Source organism: Haliotis rubra, unplaced genomic scaffold (assembly GCF_003918875.1).
Source record: "Haliotis rubra isolate DU_JTF1 unplaced genomic scaffold, ASM391887v1 Scf992, whole genome shotgun sequence".
NCBI lineage: Eukaryota > Metazoa > Mollusca > Gastropoda > Lepetellida > Haliotidae > Haliotis > Haliotis rubra.
This window is the reverse complement of record NW_025767737.1, coordinates 314,658-338,632: the sequence shown is the minus strand read 5'-3', so window position 1 is coordinate 338,632 and position 23,975 is coordinate 314,658. Positions and strand designations below refer to the sequence as shown.

General features: G+C 39.1%; 2 protein-coding genes across 2 annotated transcripts; both read right to left on the bottom strand.

Annotated features, from left to right (window-relative positions):
- Window positions 1-2,831: 2,831 nt before the first annotated feature.
- Window positions 2,832-7,888, bottom strand: LOC124265765. Its single transcript, XM_046700585.1, has 4 exons — window positions 7,768-7,888; window positions 7,219-7,287; window positions 6,056-6,111; window positions 2,832-3,026 (listed from the first exon to the last, which is right to left on the bottom strand). The coding sequence occupies exons 1-4, from the start codon at window positions 7,781-7,783 to the stop codon at window positions 2,847-2,849; spliced, it is 321 nt and encodes a 106-aa protein (XP_046556541.1). The 5' UTR covers window positions 7,784-7,888; the 3' UTR covers window positions 2,832-2,846.
- An 11,572-nt stretch (window positions 7,889-19,460) lies between these two features.
- On the bottom strand, window positions 19,461-23,688 carry LOC124265767. The gene is made up of 5 exons (XM_046700586.1): window positions 23,485-23,688; window positions 22,268-22,345; window positions 21,902-21,934; window positions 20,617-20,692; window positions 19,461-19,619 (listed from the first exon to the last, which is right to left on the bottom strand). Coding segments are annotated over exons 1-5 (336 nt in total). The 5' UTR covers window positions 23,633-23,688; the 3' UTR covers window positions 19,461-19,618.
- Window positions 23,689-23,975: the final 287 nt, after the last annotated feature.

Sequence of the window (23,975 nt, the reverse complement as noted above, 5' to 3'; positions counted from 1 at the left end):
TTGCTGACATATTGCTAACAGCCTAAAAACATGCTCACCATACTCACTCCTTATAAAGTTAGTCCTAAAAGATACAACTGCCGATGAAAAAATTGTTCAGCTCTTCCGCCCATGTACACTGCCAAATATTATGAGTAACCCAGACCCTACCCTGCCTTGTTTCTAGTTTTATAGACCTGAGTAGAGCCACATATATCGCTCTGGTAAGATAACGCGTGCATGTCAAGACTGATGTCATCTCAACGTCGACATGTAACAAGCATGCTGCAAATGAATGTTCATTAGAATATAATTATGATAATATCTTCTGAACATTATGAATAACAGTTAAAACGTTTTGATGTAAAATTGCATTGCAAATGTGTTAACCAGCCTTCCCTTAACTGTTTCTATAGGGACTACCACAGTGAAGGCTCTAAAGATCATTAGACTTATTGTTGAATTACTTTCGTTCTCGCACACTACATTGGCTACACGTAAATGGTGGACTCTTTTTACCAATGGTAATGATGTTGCTTCTACTGGTCTCCAGACCGCACTGCCAATCTGTTCTTGTAGTCGCTCCGTTGCTGAACCTCAGAGTAACGTTATACACTGTACCGTCACAACTCAGGCTGGTTTTGCGTGAGAAGTCATAGTATTCATTGCTCTTGGGAGTAATTTTACAATCATTATTGAAAACACTTGTCTGGAAGAGAACTTCTCCATTTCTGTACCAGTCAATTATAACAGTTGCGGGCTCGACATGTTAGACTGAGGTTTGCTCCGTCTTCTTCTGTAACTGACAGGCTGGTGAAACCTGGATAACAGTTTTAGTGATACTTGAATCGACGTGCTTAACGACAACATAGAGAGCGTTCATCATATATGACGTTTGTGCACAGTAATTGGAACATGTTTCACTGCAATTACTTCAACTCTTGCAGGTACACCAGTGGTCGTCTAACACAAATGCATTAGAAGTTTAGTCTACTGACATTCGGGTTGGTTGGTTTGTTGTTTAACGCCGCAATAATCTATATTCCAGCTATTTGACGGCGTGTACCCCTCACACACATGTGAAATTATCACTTAGAAAATATGAATGTAGGGAATTACACTCAATTTGTGGTGTTTATATGAAAGTAATGCTAAGTAATGTATGAAGTTAAACTTACTGTTGTTCATCCATGTATTCACAGCGTGGATAATCGCGCAGGACACATTAAACAACTCCATTGTTGGTGTGGCCTCTGTGTGTGTGAAATAACTAGTCCCAGATGGAGGAAGTGATACAGCTCACTGGCATCCGATGTAAAGATGATTAGAAACCATTGCTGGAAATCCTGTTGTGACGCATACTTCCTGTTGTGACGCATACTTCACGCATATAGGGACGGAACATTGACCGCAATTTGCTGAGGTTTACTACATAGGCGCCCGACTCTGATATATGTACATGTATGATCTATATATATATAAGATATAAAAAAGGAGTGTCAGTAAATCGAAACAAAATGGCGGCCCGGCTCGGCTCGGCTGGGTTTCGGTCTGACAAACGTGTGCAGTTTATTCAACGGTCAAAGCGATGGAAGCGTTTGTCAGACCGAAACCCAGCCGAGCCAAGCCGGGCCGCCATTTTGTCTCGATTTACTGACACACCTTTTTATATCTTATATATATATAGATCATACATGTACATATATCAGAGTCGGGCGCCTATGGTTTTACTATTGCCAACGAATGGTTTGGGCAAGAATTCTTGCAAAGCATCCAACAATTTTAAGGCATGCACTACGACAAGGCGATGAATACACACACACACACACACACACGTACGCACGCACGCACACAAGTGCGTGTGAGTGTGTTTAATGTGTGTGTGTGTGGCGTTGTCAACGTGAAATGTCAAATTGTAGGATAAATGAAGTACTTCTATCTTTTTCATTTACTATGTGAAGTAAGTTATACATGGATGTGTATGTGGTAAGCGTTCATTAGTATATTGATATTCTTTCCAGATATCTGTTGGTTACTCTTACTCGTGGCCACACATGTACAGTGCACCCTGATACAAATGCCACCCTGGATATAACGCCATGTTTTTGCCAGAACGGATTTCCTGCCTATGTAGTACCTGTTTAGAATGCCAAACGTGATATAATGCCATTTTCCAATGGTTTTGGTAACAAAAGTCATTTTCCCCTAGATGTCAATTACACTGGCTGCATGTAGTATACATACCTTAATTGGTGAATTGCCATGACCCAGATTAATTCACCAAACCTATTGATGTTTTAAGTAGTCTTGTAATCCCAGATGGGATAACATGTGACAATACACTTCCTGCCACCTACACCAAGAAGTCACCTGCAGCCCCTAGACGCTGAGATTATCGAGTCAGTCAAGGTTCATTATAGGAGACATCACCTTGTTTATTGCACAGGGCCTCTAACTGTCCTACCTGTTTATAATGCCAGCCTGGCTGTAATGCCATACTTTCTCCAGGACAGACGGTGGCATTATAACCAGGGTATACTGTATCACTTTGACTGAACGAGTGAGTTTGGATTAACGCCTTTTTGCGCAGTATCCAGTTAAATGCCGGCCTTTCAGGTAGATGTGAAGGTAGGTCTAAGATGTTTATCTGTTGGTGAAACCTACAAGCAGCGGCATTGTGCCGCCAGACGCTGAAACATAAACGAGGGGCAACATGGGGATTTCGGATTCGGGATTCGATCCCACGATGAAAGGTTTCCGGCGAGTCAAATGCTGATGGAGGCTGCGTCTGTTAATGTATCACTTTGCGTGATCCAAGACTGTACATGGAAACACCACAACAACTTCTCACAATTAGTAGTTTCGTTTTATTGTTTCAGCATCTCAACGATATGTGGACATTTTATACATATTGAGGAGACTTGGCGGGCATTGATGCTGAGCTTGATTTCCTTCATTGGATTAAATTTGATTCGTTTTATACAAACACACACCTGTACAGTCATGGTGATTGTGTCAGGGCCTATGTTGCGCTGGTAGTCTGTGATCTGCAAGCATACATGTGTGTACCTTTTCAAAACTGTTCAGTGATTTGTATCAAGAATAGTCTATTTTAAAGCATATTATTGCCACTAAACCAACAGTTATCAGACAGCCGTCCTATATTTCTTTCAATAAAAAGGATATATGTACGACAACAAATTATGTCATTTAATAAATGGCACATGCTAAATCAAAAGGTGACAGAATACATATCAACACACTGCCCTACAGGGGTAAAGGCAACTGTGTATTCACAGTTATAACCAGTTCTAACAGCCAACACACACTGTATCCACGACTTCAAATCAACTCGCCATGAAGTATTATTTTGGTATTATTATTTCACCTTCATTATCAGTGAGTGTTTCAGATGTTAAGGTCATACCACTTGGGTGAAATATTAAAAAGGCATGTCCTGCTCATTATCAGTTTTGCTGGACAGCACATCTGTCGTTCGATTCTCGATATATTAGACGTATGGCCGTATTTCCGATACCCAAACATTCATTACAGTTCCTGTTATTGTTTTTTAAGTCCTACTTCGACTGCTTTTAACGGTTCACTTCAACTTTACGGTAAATGTGTGATGCGAAAGAATCGAATTGTAAATATTTACCGTCTTTGTGGATAATTCTTCACAACATTTAATATTCTAATATTGTCTACCATCACTAAAATGTAAACCATTGTGTATATGTAACGCCGAGTGAATCAGCATTAGGTTGGATGAAAGAACGACTATTGAAAGGCGTATGCAGTCTGTGAAGAAGTTTTGAAAGATTTGGTGAGTAAAGTAAACAAACGTGTAACAGAGTGAGTGAGTGAGGTAATATTTATCGTCACATCGGCAATATTTCAGCCATATCGTGACGAGAACAATTAATGATTATATCATATATTACTAAAATTAGAAATTAAAACGTATTGACGAAGAACAGTAAAACTACTAGTATATCACAGAACTCCAGTTAAAACTAGTGATGAAATCTAAACCATGTTAGCTAGAAATGACAAGACAATGTAAAACAGGATGTAGATTGCCAACAACTGAAGGTAGATCACCATACTTGGGGCCATGGGGACTTACACTACATTTGCTTCCTGCATGGACCCTAGCTGGATTTTACACCATCCCTTCATCAGTTTAGACACATCTAGCCATACATTAAAACACACATATTCTACGATTAAAAGGTTCTTCGAATGTTTTGGGACTTACGTACCCTCTCAGGGGACAATACTTTTACAATACTTCAACCTCTTTGAGGGTAAAGCCACTAACAATCTCAGTTACTAATCTAAATTACCAATAATAAAATATTTATCTATTTACAAATCATTTAACAAATCTAATTCTTTTAAAAATGCAATAAGTAAACAAACGTGTAACAGAAACAACAGTGTGTGTTGTTTTCTTCCTTATGACACCTGTCGTTTTAATATTCACATTACAGCACACTCTTTCAAACAATGAACGACCTTTCAGCTGCAAGTCATGTCCCTCCAGAATGCCAGTCATTGGATGTCTGAGGAATGCGTATATTCAAGGTTATAAGAAAGGGAAAATGAATTATTGTAGCACTGATGATAAAACCATAACGTCGCACATTCACATTGTAAAACGTCATAGAGAATAGGCCAGTCGTACTAAGGGCAAGGAGTAAGGTGTATTCGATGGGAAGACGACACACATATTGGAAGAGACAGTTCGCTTCCTTGTTACACAATCAGACCAAACCCAGCATGGGCTGATCGTATCAGGAAGAACGATTTTTGCAGTGTCCCCGAGAAAATATTGAGGAAATTCAATCAGAAACAAACAATATCAAGTATTGTTTTCTGTTTTGCATCCTGTCACATTGCAATCAATGTACATAAAGTTATTTTAAAATGTGTTGGGTTTTTTCTTTTGACTTTTGTATTTCTCTACACGCATCACATTATATCTACAGCCAAATCTATTTCACAAAATGTTTTAAGGAATTAAAAGGAAAGAAGAGAACACCTAACCAATCTTGTCATTCTCACTGTTTGCGTTATCTTCATTCTCGCTGAAATGTACACCAATGTTGCTAGTATCTTATCCATGGATAGTTTCTGCCTTCATAAACAAGACATGTCTATCATGCATAACGGTGTTGTTTCGGATCTCGTATGGCTTAGTTTGGTTCAAATAAACAAGATACTGACAATCTTCGTGCTTCGTATTATAGTGTTGTATACAGAGATCTTTTTATCATATAATATCATTCTTAAAAATACTCTTACAAAAGAAGCAAATCGTATGTGAATTTATATGAAGAGAATCGAGCATTCACGTAAGAATATTTAGCGGTACACCAAGGTGAAGGTCGTTAATGACGGTGGCAAATGGTTGTGAATAGTCCCTAATACAGTGCAAACATAACTCATGCTTAAAATACGATCTTTCCGTGTAAAAGAACAACAAAATCGGGCAAGGTTTTCTTGGGAGTGTTTCTATTTTCATTGCAGTTAACCACCTCCCACCAATATTAGTTTCTGATACCTGCCGGAATCGATTCGTCGTCTGTATTGTGATCGATGGATCATGATCCTTGGTTGGTACCTTTTCTTAGACGATTGCCTGTCAGTCGTGCCTCATAATCCGTACCTTCAATTTGAACGAAGTACTCCGTTTCACGATTTCCGAAGTCAATTACTGCAGTAACGACTCCAGAACATCTGTCGTCAATTCTTACAGAATTACCAATTTTGAGAATGGGGGGCAGCCATGTTTGTTACAGACAATGTAAACTCGCGACGACGTCATCAATAAAATGTTAAAACGTTTTAGGATTCGCATGGCGTGTATGGAGTTTTGTGAAAGTAGTTCGCGGATTGACGTAATTTGCATAGTTATCAGATCTGGATACCAAATTTATCAGATTGCTTTTTTGCACCGATAACACCCTCTATTAGATGATAAATAATATATATTAGTATATAATAGTTTTAACATGGAGACCCACTGATATATCAGATTCTATGCATCACATGTTCATCCAACACTCACGTCTATTTTTTTCTGACCGGCTGAATCTGAAGGCTTGCCCCAAAGCTCGGATGTTCCTACAAGTTACAATATGTCAGGATATATATCAAATTAACTTACATATAATAAGATATGTGCGTTGTAAATTCCGTTATCAACACCAGTTGAACACACAGTACAAGGAAGTAACATGTACAATGCAATGTACATTCTATTGCAATCAGGTACATACATTCCATGCATTGGTATTTGTGTGTGTGTGTACAGTGGGGTGAGGTGAATGGGGTTTTACGTCGCTTTTTTAAGATTATTTCGCTCACATAACGACGTGCATGCGTGTGTATATGTAGCTGCTTGTACTAGCCCAGACTTAAGATGTTTTTTTAGTACTAGCCCACTGAGACACCATGCCGCAGTTAAGCATGAATACCCCACTCAGACACATTATACTGACTCCGGAGGCGACCAGCCCATAAATGCCGAGCGCCAGGCTGGGACCAACAAATTACCATATTTTAAAGTATTTTGGCATGACGCAACCGGAGATCGAAAACGCGCGAACGTCTGTTCTCCGGGCGGACGCTCCAGGCATTACACCAAGGAGCGGTATCCTGCTTTTCAAATACTGAAACCTGAACTGATTGTGTCGCGACATGTTTTATGACAGTTCCTCAGGGAACACCTGTTTCGCTTTCCATCAGACCGCATTACGCCCTACTTTGTGTTTTCTCGTATATAATCATCACGATGGAAATCCATATTTCCTGGTAGTAACTCGTCCGACAGGCTCACAGTATCTCAGATACAAATGAAGAAGTGTAACTAGGCATTCTGTGCATGTTTAGTCCATATACGTTATGTCCATGTTAAGTGTCCCATTCCTGAAGACGCCCGGACATATTAAAGACTTTGTGTTGTACAGGAAATGGACTGGGCAGATTCGTCACTTAAACTGGTAGAACCCGATAGGAGCTGTTGTTAATCTGCAGGAACCTCCAAAATTCTGCCATCAAAACCCTTTGCCCCATCTATTTAAGTGGTCATGGTGCTCAATGCTAAAACATGGGAGTTAAGATGATCTTAGCACTAATTTAATGTCATGGCGTATATCTCTGGGTCCAATCTCGATAACTTACAGGCTACCGTCATATAACTGGAACAGCATCCACTATAGAATAACTCACCTTGTACTTGTCCAAGATCTTCTTCTTCCTTTTCCAGAAACCCGACGTAACAGACATTGTCCACCATCACTCAAACATGTCGCCATATTTAAGACATCCAGCTGGTTACATCAATGACAGAAACTAATTTACATGACGATCGACTTTGAACTAAATACTTTGATAAATGGGATCTGCGGGGTAGCCAAGTTGTTAATGCATGTAAATGTCACAAGGAGACCCAGGTTCGACTCCACACATAGGTCTCTAATGTGGGTAGTGCAATTCTGTTATTCTACGCACAGTTTCCTTACACAGCTCTCTCCCTGGTTAAGCGGAGTTGACTGTAAATCCGTTCAAGTGTATACGGGGCACCTACTCGTATTAAAAAACAACAGGTCTTGTAAACAGCGACTCATATAAAAAGAGAATGCTGATCATTCTTGTTCTCCTATTAGATTCATAAGCTGTACATATTTATGTTACAAATTGTGTCGATAGAATAGCAGTGCAACAATAAAACATTGATATCAACAGTATTTCAAGTGAAGACACAAAACTAACACTTACCCAAAATGTCGTCCATGTGGCTTTCTGTATGTTCGGTCTCCGCACTACAACATGTCCACACACCTCAGTCAATAAGGCGTTGCTTCCCACATATGATTACTATATATTAGTGTTTTAACTGAACTCTAAAAATCAAGCAAAGGTCATGCAAGGTTGACAATTTTATAAATAATTATTATTTTTGTGTAAAAATACAGAGCTAATTTATGATTGTTTGTCACAAAAGAAATATATTTACATAATTCTTATGTCATCTATTGTCTACGCATCCTAATTGCTCAGATCGATGCTCATGTTGTTGTTGGTCACTGGATTGTCTGGTCCAGACTCGATTATTTACAGGCCGCCATATAGCTGGAATATTGCTGGGTGCGGCGTTAAATTCAACTCACTCACTCACTAACTCTTGTTTAATATCTATTGTGAAACAGGCCCGATGTTTGCAGTATTTGTTTTAGTGTAATAACTACGAGCATGGTAAAGTTAATCTATAAGCTTCATATGTAAAACTATAATAATCAGAAACCTTGTTGATTTGGAAAGTGAACAATGGCGTTACTTTTAGTGACCTCTGTGTGTTCCCCTGCACCATGTTGAGGTATTCTGACCTCTGTGTGTTCCCCTGCACCATGTTGAGGTATTCTGACCTCTGTGTGAGGGGTCCCTGCACCATGTTGAGGTATTCTGACCTCTGTGTGTTCCCCTGCACCATGTTGAGGTATTCTGACCTTTGTGTGTTCCCCTGCACCATGTTGAGGTATTCTGACCTCTGCGAGGTCTCCTTCCACCATGATGAGGTATTCTGACCTTCACTATGTATTCTGTTGACCTCTGTGTGTTCCCCTGCACCATGTTGAGGTATTCTGACCTCTGTGTGTTCCCCTGCACCATGTTGAGGTATTCTGACCTCTGTGTGTTCCCCTGCACCATGTTGAGGTATTCTGACCTCTGCGTGTTCCCCTGCACCATGTTGAGGTATTCTGACGTTTGTGTGTTCCCCTGAACCATGTTGAGGGTATTCTGACCTCTGCAAGTGTCTCCTGCACCATGTTGAGGTATTCTGACCTCGCTGCGAGGTCTCCTGCACCATGTTGAGGTATTCCCTCTGCGAGGACCTCTGCGAGGTCTCCTGCACCATGATGAGGTATTCTGACCTGTGTGTGTTCCCCTGCACCATGTTGAGGTATTCTGACCTCAGTGTGTTCCCCCTGCACCATGTTGAGGTTTCTCTCACCTCTCTGTGTTCCCCTGCACCATTTTAAGGTTTTCCTGACCTGTTTGAGGTCCCCTGCATCATGCCCCCTGCACATACACTTATATATCCATGACTTATGTTGTACGGCAAATATTTTGGACGCTGAACTGCTACGTGTGGTCCAACTGTAACGTCTTATTTGTTGTCTGTCCTTTATGTAGGATGACAACCTAATCCACCGGTAACATTATGATGTCATGCGACGCCGAGCAGTAGCCCGTCCAAAAGTGGCATGGCTACACTCGAGAATACTTGAATACACTACGCTATAATAAGGCAACTTATATAGCGCTGAACACCACGACGCAGGGACATATATGGTGGAAATTAGAAGTTGTACACTGGTCTCGAAGGGGACATGGGCTGATGTACCTTCGATGTTTGTTTATTTTAAGATGTATGGTTTCAGCTTGAACCTGCTTCAAGTGATATATTTTTTTAATTGTACTACGCAACACTATCACGGAATAAAGCAGTGTGTAAGAATCTGGCAGAATCGGATGTTGGTGACTATTGAAAGTGACAGAGGGTACATCAACCAATGGGCCCGATGGACTAGTAAACAACGTATTTATCTTACCGAACACCTCACTGGTAATTTTGAACTGTTTGAAACACGGGTATCGGATCATAGTATGGAGTACCATACGACAAGACGACAAGACAAAGTTAGAGTTATTTTCCTTCCATCGATTTCCATTAGCAAAACATCGGTAATTTCCGTACATCATACGTGATTCAATGTTATTCGAGATAAAGAATTACTACTACGAAGTACCAAATGAGATCGGCATTCCCAGCGGGCTACATAGAAAATGTTACTCGCTTGTAAAGGGGGATACATTGAAAATAATAGAAGAGCGCTCAGCCAATCAGAAACCGACATTTATGTGTGAGGCAAGATAATATTAACCAAGATAACCTGGCAACCTTAGGCGCTGGAAAGTTAATAGTCATATGACTTGTTCCACCGGGTACCTATTTTCTGCTGGGTGAACACAGCCAATTTTGAACAAACTCACATGAAACTGCATGTATCACATGTGCTTCGTTGTGGGGCAGGGCATTAGTCAAATAAACTCCCAGGAGTCAAGCTGGCAAACACGGTCACCAAGAACTACCCGTGACCAACGCTGCTTATCTTCACCTTTATCTGGGCTCTATGCACAGGACCACACGCATGTTACGCTTGAATAGCACACTAAGACAATCTGACCAAATGAACCTGCTTAATATTTCTTTTTATTCCAACAGTGTCATATGTATCGATACAGAGGTACAGACAATACAACACTCAATACTGCGACTTGTGAATCTGCCCTTGTAACCTCGATGGTAATTTAACCTTTAGCCTGCTGAATTAATTTCAACATAAGACGTTGTAAAGCGGGTGGGTGATTTCAAACAGTCGGTGTGTCATTAATTAAGGGACAACTGAAAACATGTTTGGCACATTAATGCTAGATAGAAAAACGAACATTATTATCTAAAAATATCCTGATAATTTCAAACATACAGAGGTTAATGACAAGGCAAACTATATAATGTAAATTTTCCTGAATTTAACTGAATTACTTGATTGACAGTGGAGTGCGTTTCATATAAGGAACCTGAATAAATCGTTAAATTAGCGCAAACCGACTTCAATATTCTTATTTTCGAAATCTCATAATTATCTGCAGTGACTTTAAATTCGTATATTTGTATCGGAAATTATCAGCGCGACTACAAAAACATTTCTGAAAAATATTAATCGAAAACGTTCGTCGTAAACAAATCGTATTTTCGATGTCATCACATATTTTATTCAAATGGCACTATTACGTTTATTCTAACGTGTCATGTCATGAAAATTGCAACAAAAATATATGATTTATGAATATTCACGAGTCCTCATTTCAAGTGTTATGGTTCGTTATTTTCGACACAAGCCGGCAGAAAACCACTGTTGCATCGTGTTACACGTACGATAAGCAAACATGGCGTGCTTCGTCCAACCCCAACATAAAATATTGCTATTTTGATAAGAAAAAAGTTTACAGGACTAACATGTATAAGCCCTGGCGAAAGTTGAAGAATTTCTCATTCTACAAGTGCTTCATTTATAATTTTCAGCTTAACATGACAAAAGAGAAACATAAATTAAGATCGTGAAATCTAACTTGTTTTCTGGTAAGTGCAAAGGTCACCGGATGTGATGTCACAGACAGGGGTTGTCTGGTAAAAATCTTGAAATACTGAATATTGAATACTAACAGTAAATTTGGGGATATTTCGTCTGGCAAGCCCAAATTTACCACAAAGCACTATTTAGAATGATTAATCATAGCTCACAGGAACAAAACATTGTGTTTTTGACTATATTATTGGCATATCACGGAACCAGTTTGACCTTGTATGCTCCCGTGACCCGGAAACAGTAGTCGATCAACACTGGGCCTCAGACCACAGTTACCCCCCTTAACTTTTGACCCGGAAGTAAAATATGAGAATATAGTGCCTTGTTTAAATAGGCTGTTCTGCTTGTAAGACATTGTACTTTATTGCAAAATTCTTTTGGTCCACAATCTACTCATGGTATTGACACCGGCCTTCCTTGATTTGACCCCAAGTTCAAGGCTGTCTAGTGTGTTTCGGCTCGTAACTTCCGGTGACCATTGTTTACAGTGGATACAGCAAAATTGACATGGTCGATCCAGGCTCATATTTTGCCGATTAAGTGACAAGTGGCAGGTTGGTCAGCATGCAACAGGAGAACAGCCTACGACCGATATTAATTATGGTGCACTGGCATGTCACTGTAGATAGCAAAGAAGGAAAATAATTGTGGTCTGAGGCCTGATATGGCGAAGGTAGTGCAAGTGTTTAATTTGCTATATGTCTGTTATTTTTCAAAATATTCACTTGAAACTTTGCATATTTACTGACAGGAACATTTGAAATCTGTATACATGTGTTTTCAACTGAAAATATTTTTTTTACATTTTTTTATGAATTTATTTCAATTTTCTGATTGCATATTGTTTTAGTGAGTGAGCGGACGCATCATATTTAGTCAGATTGGTTCCATTATGGTGAATGTATGTATCACTACGCCGCACGTGCCTTTTAGATGCATGTGGTACCTAAAATGGCTAATATTCAAGCCTTTTTCAAAAGATATAGAGCCAAGTTTGTGAAGAATTCAGTCCTCAGTGAGGAAAATGGCATATGTCATATGTGGACTGGAGCATGCAAGCACAGTGGGTATGGGGTATTGAGGTACTTTTGCCCCATAGCCTACCAGTGGCGTACTACTCATGCTCACAGGCTGAGTTTCATAGTACACACGGAAAACTTCGACATAGGTGATTACGACATCAGCCATTTGTGCCACAACAGTAAATGCACCTATGTCGAACACCTGTCTGCTGAGCCACACAGCATAAATGCAGACAGAGTGGCCTGTGTAAACAGGGGTGTGTGTAAAGGCCATGCACCTTTCCCAGATTGCCTTTTGGCATTGAAGTTATAGGAGAACAGAAAAACAAAGGCAAAGTATATGAAAAATACTATATCATATAATATAGTAAAATTTTATTCATATTTCCTGATTTTCACCACAGTCACAGTTGGTTGTGACATAGCACTTATTCACAACACATAGCTTTAGAGACATTATGATGTATTTAAACTTAAAGTTACACAGTATCTGTCTTTAGCAAGTAATTAGCACATACAGTTCTGCAGCATCACTGCACATTTTCAATATTTTGAATAAGAATGTTCATGGTTTTGCTGAAACAGGGTACAGGGTCTAACTGACCCTTTCTGTAGTCCCCACTCTGCTTGTCAGTCTGTTTAGACTTCAAATGTTCACAGATCTTGCTTCCATGCTGTGTAAGTTTCCTTTTCACAACACTGGGGCTTTTCTGATAGTCTTTGCGATAGGTAGCCTCCTTGTCCATTTGTGCAAGTGACCGCACAGCTCGGCTTGAAAGTTTCACCCCAGAATGGTCGCACTTGTCGATTGCTGATGTCCCAGGGCCATTGTTGAGCCTGTGAATTGTGGAAGAAGCCCTCCCAATCATGTTCCTTGAAAAGTTTACATTCTTTGGCAAAGATATACTCAGTGATCGATTGGCAGCTTCACATTTCTGTGTGTCTGTGTACAGTTTCATTTGTTCCACCACTTCTACACTTAACTTCATTTTGAGAATTTCATTAAGCAAGTGTTTATCATTGTCATCCATATTGAAATGAGTGATACTGTTGCAGCCGAGGAACATGGATCGCTGCCACCAGCTGTTTGTTACACCTCCTCGACACACAACTGAGTACCGGGCACACCTGGAGCAGTCGCCGCTGTAGCACTTGAGGGTTGCTTCGAGCACTCTTGGTAAGATACTACGAAGTGTTTTCATGTCACCTGCATGATCTTTCATGAGTTCTTTTAGTATCAGGCTGCACCGTGCTTTGACATCCTGGCTCAGCACCTTCTTTGCTTCCATTTTATGTGTACGAGTAGTGCCGGGGAACATATCTGGGTTAAAATCAGCTCTGTAACATTGTCGGAACTGTCCTTGAGCCAAGTGGGTGGGGTCAGCTAGCCTTTGCACCTTCCACATTGGGTCCAACACTTTCAGAGCTTTGTCTACTCCATCTGCAGACTTCGAATCCCCATCGGTTGTGGCATACTTTATGAGTACACCCTGTAGTGCGAGCTGATTACCAATGTCCTCTCCCATATTGAACTCAGAGAATGGAGTGAAGGCCGACATGTTCGCAGTACAGTCTGGGTGCCCCCTGGACTTTTTCACATCCATGCCTTTTCCTTTCAGCCAGGCACCAGTCCAGCAGAGCTTATTCTGGAATGACGCACCGATGATGAACTTCTTGTCAGTAACAGTTTCGCAGGCGATGCCGATTGCTTGTGATGCATTCTGCCCTGGCTTCTTCCTGCTTGCTATTGTTGTCGAGTTGTATCGGCCATCCATAGCAATGTTCATCTCACATGGCTCAGTACCCCTCTTTCGATTAACTTCCTTCACTAACTCCACCTTTTCTGCCATATCCTTAGTGTTAAGTTCAGTTACAGCCTTAGCCACCTTGTTAGAGGTCCTCTGCATACTGCTCCTGCATGGGGGTGGAATGTCCATGTTGGCCATCAGTAACCTCGCTCTCGTATTTCCTATAGGTGTGTCCTGTAGACCCAAGGCAAGTCCGACGTTGGGTGCTGCTGGGTTTGGCCCAGGTTTACCCGTCTCGATTTCTTTGTATAACTTCATTTCAGGTGCTACAAAGTCACATGTGACACATTTCAGTGTTATTTTCCAGCATGCTCCCCATTTTCTCTCCTTGGCTATCTGCAGCTGAGGGTCGTCACAGTCACTGGATGTTGACCGATGCAGTCGCAGAGCTGTGTTCCATGCTTCGGCCACCTTTTCATTGTCGACTAGTCGCATACCCTCCAAGTCATCTTTGCTTGACTCTTGTTTCAGGTCATGCTTGCTGGTTGAAGTGGGACGCAGCAGCCTCACTGAAGTAGAGATGCCATCGCAGTCAGGTGTTGACAGCCCAGTGCCATCCAGCCTTGACTTGGTGACCAGGGAGAAGTCTTCTGCACTCAACCTAGTGACTGTCCTGGGTATCTGGGGTGGAGAGGCACTTTCCGACTCTTCCGATTCAAGGGTGAGACCTTTGTTCCAGGGAGTATGGCCTTTGCTGAACTGTGACTTGATTCTCTTGCGGTCGCCTTTCATCGTGATTGTGTCGAATAGAACTAATGAGCTCTGAGCACAGCATGTACTTATATATCCCATCTCTGTGTGTTGTCACTGGCACTGACAAGCAGGTATATGTATTAGAAAATGTATTGGAAACTCAAGACATACACATGTCTTGTGCCACTGGTGTAAATCGCAGTTGAGCCATACACACCTACTGACACTTTGTCGTGTATTGGCCAGGTGTCAGGTGAGAGTGGACACGCTTGGTGACTCGCTGCACTTGATTGGCTGTACACAGCTACTTGACCAGCCAATCAATTTAACGAGGAAAGATAGGGCTTTCTAATGAATAAAAATTTAACAGTTTCAATTTTCATTTTTGTTGAAAAATATGAACTTTAATGGAATTATTTTAGTATAAAATGCATGTATGTATATAAAAATAGAGAAAAAAATGAAAAAAATGCTTTAATGGACTGAAACCAGTGTCCTTTGATAGCACATGCAATAACAAAAGAGGAACACTTGATGTTTTTTGTCAATTTCCACCTGGTTATGGAGTTATAGACAAATTAGAATTGTGTTTGAAATTAATTCATGCCCAAAATTAACACTCAAATGCCAGAGATACAGCATGGAGTAAAAGGAGTATAAGTCAAGTTGTGTATGAGTTAGGGCTTTCTGTGAGCCTTACATAGTGTCTGGGCTTAGTATTGATGAAGTTTTATTTAATTTGCAGACTTTTGGTGTCCTGATAGGCCTCAGACCACAGTTACCCCCCTTAACTTTTACCATGACCCGGAAGTAAAATATGAGAATATAGTGCCTTGTTTAAATAGGCTGTTCTGCTTGTGCTAATTTTTTCAGGGTGACTTGTGATAGCTTAAATGAAAGGTAAGACATTGTACTTTATTGCAAAATTCTTTTGGTCCACAATCTACTCATGGTATTGACACCGGCCTTCCTTGATTTGACCCCAAGTTCAAGGCTGTCTAGTGTGTTTCGGCTCGTAACTTCCGGTGACCATTGTTTACAGTGGATACAGCAAAATTGACATGGTCGATCCAGGCTCATATTTTGCCGATTAAGTGACAAGTGGCAGGTTGGTCAGCATGCAACAGGAGAACAGCCTACGACCGATATTAATTATGGTGCACTGGCATGTCACTGTAGATAGCAAAGAAGGAAAATAATTGTGGTCTGAGGCCTGATCCACATGCAAGTTTCTCAGTATCTTTGATTTGAACATTTGTTGATATTAGGACCACCACTTTATTCTACATTGTTTATGCAGATAACATATAATTGTCAGGCATGTTGATGCTAGTTTGTTAGTTTTTTTTTACTTTGCCCGACGCAACATCGTTTACAAACATCGGTATCAACAACAGGTGCGACGAAATTTGGGTTTCAAAATAACATTCATGCTTTTCTTATTGTGACAAAAAATTGATGCATGACGCATATGTATTATATCATATATTAAAATATAGTATCAATTGTAGTTTCATGTGAAATAAGGGATGATTTAATAAATTACGTGTATGAGAGATTTATAGCCTCACTTCAGAACAATTTGAATTACATATCTAAATTTATGCAATAAATTAAAATCCTTGGTGAATACTGATGTTATGCTTAATGTTTCACAGCTGGTTACAACTTTAAACATTTTCATATATTTTCATATGTTAATTATTATGAATAATATAATTGGTATTTTTCTCTCCCAAATATCATGGGTAGAGACACTAAGGATATATCAATGCATTAGCAAAGTGTAAATAACCAAGTTTCAATTACAGTCTTTCAGCGATGTGAAAACTAAAAATTTTACATAATTATTTAATACAACTATACCATAAAATATATGGATAGATGTTTCATATTATTTTGTGTGTTCTGTTTCTATACAATATCTTGCTAAAATATACCACAAATACAGATGGGTGATGAATTATTTTTGTTTTCTACAGTAACTCCTTGTTTTGTGAATTACTTTCAATCACAAATATCTAGTGTCATTTATGATGTTGGGATAACAGTATATTTATCAGAAAATGTTATCATTTGATGAAAACAGACCATATACATGCAATAAAATATATGGCCTCTGATGAAACTCATCAGGCCTCATATTATGTTAAATAGAAATTATCTTACCTTAGTATCTTTTCCTGGGTTTTGGAGCAATGACATAATATGAAATTATTCTACTGAACTTTCAAGGATTGTTGCTGTGTGCTGAAGTGTCTGATAATGATATGCTCCAATTACTACAGTATGTAAAATTGTCTCTGCCATCATAAAACAAAAAATGTCAAGAACAGTCTTCTTTGATTTCAAATAGTGCCAAAACCTGAGCACTCTTTTATTTAGGGTCTGTATGTATGTGATACTGTCGTTGCCACATAATATGGCAATAAAAAATCCAAATTAAAATCTCAATGATTTAGCTACAAACCGGACAACAAAAATCATTTATTGCAGGGCTCGATTTTGGGAAAGGAAACCTATATGCCCCTGGTGCCACCTTACATGATTACCTTGATGCCTCAGACAAAACACAGGTTGCGCCTCCTGCTCAATACGTAATTATCTATTTTCTCTTGTGGTTTTGATATTGCTGATTCACAGCATCGTTTCAACAAATAAATCTAGGTCTGGTATGATAATTTTATATTACATCATAAAATTTCACGACATGAAAAAAAGGGTCATTCCTTCAGTCGCTGTCAGTGTAATCGTTGCTCCGAACCAGTTTGGGTCATCAGTCTGTTTCCCAGATGAAGTTATTTACAGCAAAATATCAACATGCACAGTGTGCAAGTAGGTGTAAATACGAGGTTACATTTTGCAGTTTTAGCTTGAACCAGTGAGAATTCTAGATGCTAAATCAAGCCATGCACTGGGTCACTTGACCTGTAATGTGTTTTGGATAAAAATAGACACACGTCAAACAAAGTGAAAACTTAGTAGGTAGAATTAACACTTTGAAAGCTCTGCTTTTTGAGGCAACAGAATTCTTTCAATTTTGCTCCTACTTAGTGAACAAAAGATGTGATGTTTAGCTGTTTAATGTCTAAAATGAATACCGGCTTTGGGTGAAATGCATTCACACAGACTATATTTTTGTATCCCGTCATTCCAATTTTTAAGAAATCCATTTACATTACATTCTTACACTAGATCTGGTTTCATCCGTTTCTGTGAAAGGAAAAAAGAATTCATAATTGACACCAAAATTGTCCTTGTGACGATAGACACATAACAATATTATGTTATTGTTATGACATTTTATGTTAGAACATTATTCGAATGTCAACTCATCGCCCGCGAGAACCATTACGACTTCGAATTTGTAAAAATAAAGATCTACGCACTGGCGCCAATATTGAGGGGACAAAATGTACAACGCAAGCAAAAAATGCCAACTACTGTTGAAAACAGCCAACAGTAACGAACTGAAGGTGATTAAAAACTTAATTCTATTATATATTTTGGATTTTACCGGAATTTGAATCAATTTAGAAATGTATCAATGGTCGTTTTCCAGCTCGTGCCTTTTTTACCTCCATGAGTGCCATGCCGTACGTGCTTCCGGTTTCATCACGGGTGGGTACACTTACAAATATTGTGATAATGTTTCATGATCTGCATTATTTAGGTATTGAGTCGTTTTCTTTGAATGTTTTTAAGTGCAGATTCTGCTTATGAACGCGTATTTTCAAACATCCTTCGTGTCTTGTCACCTAAAAAAACTGCGAGTTTGGAAACGCCCTTACGCGTCACCCACGGCTGTCAACAATGTCAGTGTGGGAAGGTTTATCCAACAAAATCTTTATAAACTCGATAAATATGATCATTTTGTTACAAAGACAATACCTTTTACCTAATCAGACCATGTAATTAATTCCAGCGAAAATAGTTGGATCTATCAAAAGGATGGCACATTTTTTTCGGTATCACGATGCATGTGGAAGTGTTTGTTTACCGCCGTTGCCATGATCGTTCCTATTCGTTCAATCGGTGATGTAACATTGAGATTGTTTTTGTTTATAATTAATTAAACCGAAAGTTACAAATATTTAGGAAATGGGAAATTTCAGCGTTTTCTCTTCACCAAAGAACAAAATTATTGATCAAACTATAAAAAAAATGTTTCATTATGAAGAAAACATGAGACAGGGTACTACTCGACGTGATGTGCCTGAAGTAAAAAAATGGCCGTTATTTGCGCTTGTGTGCCGAGAATTTTGGCGAAACATTTTTTAGTTCGCGGGCGTTTCGTTTAAAGGTACATAAACTAATGGAAGATTATATGTTCAGACAGCTGAGAATTGATTCATTCCATACATAATTCAAATGACACGTAAATCCGACTTGTTGAATAATTATTGCAAGTTTTATTTGGGGATGTCATTCTGCTGCTCTCCTGTCGAATGGGTTCGACAGTAGCATTGAGAGGATTAATTCATTTGATGCATTTTAACTCATCAAAATAACACCAGGATTGAATATCGTGTTAAGTAATGCTCAAGGATCATTGAATCTGAATGTATTAAATTCGGCGTGACGAGAAAATGCTTCTAAACTGAGCATATTGAGGATCGATAGGAACAGAATAAAGATTGTATAATTTAATACATTATAGAAAACTACTTTCAGCAGATGAATTTTTAATCGTGGAGAGTAAGGTGAACACAACCTTGCTATTTGTAAGCATTTTATTAACATCAGGTTCAGAACTTCCTCCGTCTTCCCGTTCAGCCACCACCATGCAGCATACAAATATGCATGTGAAAGGAAGTTAGTGTCACGGTGCAGACTTCGCTTAACTCAGTTCTCTAACGCTGTACAGGAAAACAATCAAGCTGTGCAGCGGCAACCTGCAACATATATAAATATGTATAAACATACCATCTATATATGTGTTAATCTACGATCCACGTCCACGATAACATGCATCAACCCATTTGAGTCCAACTCGTGTTATACCGGGACAAGCCGAGTAGCGACTTCTTGGATGTAACGACAAGAATGGGCTGCTGAATTCTAACCTGGTTCGTCAGGGTACACGAGTACAATGCTCATTTTCTTTACAATAGTGATAGGCGACGGACTACCACAGTATTGGTGTCCTCGTCATATAGCGGCAAACATAAATACATTATGGTTTCCGCCCATAAATACATTGGGAATATAAACTACTAAGGGAAGTTTTGAAAATAATACTTTTGAAATAAGCTTAGGTTTCAAAAGTCTAATGAACATCTGTTCCTTTTCAACAAAATACTTATTGTATTTATGAAAGATGAAGGCAGTGACTGATACTATTTCACAGCCAGCTTAACAAGCCTCGTGTCAGTTAAATATTGAGTTAAAAACCACTCTCTGTGATCGATCTTTTGACTTACAGTCATATGACCTTGTCTTTACATACATATGATTTCTGATACAACTCGAGCTGTTTCACTAACATTACTGCAAACTTATAACATTAACCACTTATAGCGTAAACATTTACTGTAGGCAGGAAATACATAACTTACAGAGAGCGGAGTGCCCGATTCGTTTTCGGCTATAGAAAACTGCATCCGCATTCCATTCCTCTACTAGATCTCTGCGGAGTTCTGGGAGATGCAATTGTTCTAGTGCCACACACCAATGAACCCTAGTCCCAAGCCCAGGTTCGTCCTGAGGAGGTTGGGTTTGACCAAGTTACACCAATGTGTCGAACACCTGTCTTTGCGCTTTCTTCCTAGACGCCGTGAACTAAGTGCTCTAAGTGAGTTAACTCACTCACCAAAATATGTCACCAACTGGGCTTGAATTCGGTTTCTAATGGACAGACTGCACATAGAGGGCAAACATATGAACACTTACTAAATCATGCCGCCACTTAACACCAAGTACAGCATGACAGCCAGACACGTGTTGAGAAACTGTCCACTTGCCCTGTCTGTAATGAAAGTAAGCGTAGCTAAAACCTTACTTAATTCACATACAACAAATTTATATAAATGAAGTGTTGTCAAATCCTACGCCAATAGTTTCCTTGTTGGTTTCAGTTTGCATGCACTTAATCCAGGAAATATCTGACGTGGTCATTCACTTATTAATGATCAACATCAACACACAGTGTTATAACACACCGAAAAACTGGCATCAACGAAAATATATATAAGCAATAAATATATAAAATATGAGTCCAGATATTTTTTCTTGTCAAATATCCTTTATATCTGCACAGCAGTTTTAATTGTACACCTGAAGAACCGTTGAACGGCGAAAGATCTTGTGCAGATATAAAGGAGATTTGACAAGAAGAAATATCTGGACTCATATTTTATATATATATTCTCTGATATACATACTCTGCTGGGATCTCAGCACTGTGCAAACGGACCATCCTTTCATATACTGTGAAAACCCCGTTGGTCACAATACATACATATACCTTGATGCTAGTTCTCTTTTTACGTCTTTGTGTATGAACATTGAATTGATATCCAGTGTATTGCATTAATCTAATCCTGCGAATCAGCCTCGGGTCTTCAACGCGGTGATCGAACCTCAAAACAAGGACGATACCATAATGCGGAAACTTTCACAAACAGCAATTTATTTTGATTTAACTATATATTTCCGTAAATAGCATACATTTGATACACGGTTTATTATCTCAATAGGATGTGGCTTACGGAAGTGTTTTTAACTATAAACGATGTTCAGCTTCAACAATCCCATGCCTTAGTCATGACTCACTGAAACCTAGGGTAGCCGAGAACTCAAATCTCTCGACAGGGTGACACCCTTCATGCATCCACTGGGATAGATATAGGTACGCTTATAACGAACCCTCTTATAATAAACTGACTTTTGTTCCTGGAAACAATGTGCATATGTTTGTCGAAATACGTGTAAGGAACTACGGGAAAAACGAACTTAATTAGGAATTCTTTGCGTCCGTGATAATTGATGTTAACCCTACATTACTGGAGTTGTGCTCCAAGCTCTTAAGTACAAGAAATGAAGTTGTTTCTTTGCCGAGTCTAAGCATTCTATGGTATACCATCATTGTCAGTACCAATGATGTATAATCAACAACCTATACCGAAAAGGACAACAGACAAACGAGAATTTAAGCAGGTTACTGTTTTTGTACTACCTGATGTATTGATGCTGGTAGTATCTGCAGTGCCTGTCAAATACAACACACAGAGATATCAAGTGTAGCTCGGAATATTTCCGAAAAGAACAATAAATGGGTTTATGTTTCCAAATTTAATGAGTGCACATGGTCGAAGCATTATAGTTGCATGTTCAGTCAGCGGACTAATGCCAGAGTTACGTACCTTTGGCATATAAGGAACCGATGTTTTCGGGCTCAGTTCGCAGATCCGGTTACAAGTGCTTACAGCTTACAACAAATGAAACTTACAGAATATTGCTAGATTTCACATGAACTGAAACAAGCTACGTTTTATACAAACTGATGCTGTTGATAAAATCAATCAATCAATAAATATATTACCTATGCGATTACTTTCTGATGAGTAACTTGGCACGGCAGCTGATGTGGTTGCGACGGTACCGAACCCTCCATGCAGCTCTACAAATAGTTTGATAGTTGGAATGCTTTAACATGTCAGCGACAATTGATAAAGATACATATTCCTTTGTTAATATATCAGGTTATATCATGATTAGAGTTGTTGAGATCAATCATATCACAATTAACATGCCAACAAGGTCACCATAAGAGACGACAAGTACCATCGTGGTACTCTCTGTTTTCGGTGAAGCGGTTCTCTTACGATATATACTGTTATCAAATTGAAATAACTTCAGTTTCTCTTGATGGCTTTACAAATACAATAATATAATAAGGTGATTATAACATTACAATATTACAATATCGCGTAGGTACCGCTCAAATATTACGATTTTTCTCAGCTATTATATGGTAAATGATGCAATACTAAAGAAAGCACAGTCCACATTAAATATTACTGTTATATATACGGTAGGAATCTATTTGTATATACGGGAAATATTTATGAAATTTAATATGATACATGTTTCACTATCATTCTAGAGTCGTAGTGTGTCGTTTTAAAACGTTTGTTTGATTGTCAAGCCGGTGTCAAGCTTATTTGGGTGTCGTTCCCCACCATAGCTAAAATAAGTAAAACGCAATTCTCGCATCCCCCATCGGCATATAACCCGGTTCTGCATAAAACATAACCAACTAAGTCTCGTCATGCATAGGCTGATGTGTATTACCCATATGGTGAGACATAACCAGTGTCAAATGCATAATATATGCACATGTGTACATACCACTTTTGCCTAGCAACCATTGTTTCTGTATTTCGTCGTCTGTGACGTCATTAAACAATTGACGTCCAGTCAGTGAACAGGACCCTCACACTTGCTTACCGTGTTTTACTGCACAAAGGTACATGAATAAAATGGATAAAAAAGAAATTATTACACTCGAGCAAGTGTGTCATACAACGGATACGAAACTCGTTAAAATTTTTGTGATACAAAATTTCACACTCGTTTCGTAGAAGTCGTACGACACCCTTGCTCATGTAATAATCTATTTATATGACAATATAAGGGATACGAGAACTGGGTTTTACTTATTTTACCCATGAGGAAACTGACACCCATAAAGGAAACCAAAAACTACCACGATAGAATAATAATGAAACATGTATCGTATTAAGTACACGAAATTACCTATCGTTATGCTGTTACTAATGTCATTGGCGTCCATATTGGAGCAGATCGATTCTAAGTTTCTGTCGACGCTGGCGTTGATCCTCAGATTCACGGAATGTTGACTTGTATCACAGTTTACTTCCATTCGGCTTGATAAGTCGTACATGTCAGCCTTGAAAATGGATATTTCACAGCCGCTTTGCGCGATCTGTGTTTGGAAGTTCTTTTCCGATTGATAAGCCAGTCAATGCTGGTGTAACTTTTATTTTGACTACAAGTCATTGTGACGATTTCTCCATCTGATGCTATTGCAGGGAAACTGGTTAGCCCTATAAGGTATAAAAATAAATATGTAACTGTGCACATTTACCCGAGGCAAGGAAGTTAACAGCCTATAAAACTCAAATTCACTTTTGCAATCCAGAGCGCGACGTTTCCAAATCGCTAGGGCTTGATAAAATGATCGATACTAAGAAATATCGTTGATAGGAAAAAGTATTAATGATTAT

Excerpts from the sequence above, each read along its gene's own strand:
- LOC124265765 (XM_046700585.1), bottom strand. Across the intron at positions 6,112-7,218 it reads AGATCTTGGACAAGTACAAG|GAACATCCGAGCTTTGGGGC; the intron begins GTGAGTTATTCT and ends TGTAACTTGTAG. Across the intron at positions 3,027-6,055 it reads CCGGTCAGAAAAAAATAGAC|ATCACAGACTACCAGCGCAA; the intron begins GTGAGTGTTGGA and ends GTATGCTTGCAG.
- LOC124265767 (XM_046700586.1), bottom strand. The coding sequence starts at position 23,632 with ATGTACGACTTATCAAGCCGAATGGAAGTAAACTGTGATACAAGTCAA. Across the intron at positions 22,346-23,484 it reads TAGTAACAGCATAACGATAG|AGCTGCATGGAGGGTTCGGT; the intron begins GTAATTTCGTGT and ends AACTATTTGTAG. Across the intron at positions 20,693-21,901 it reads TACCAGCATCAATACATCAG|ACAGGGCAAGTGGACAGTTT; the intron begins GTAGTACAAAAA and ends CTTTCATTACAG.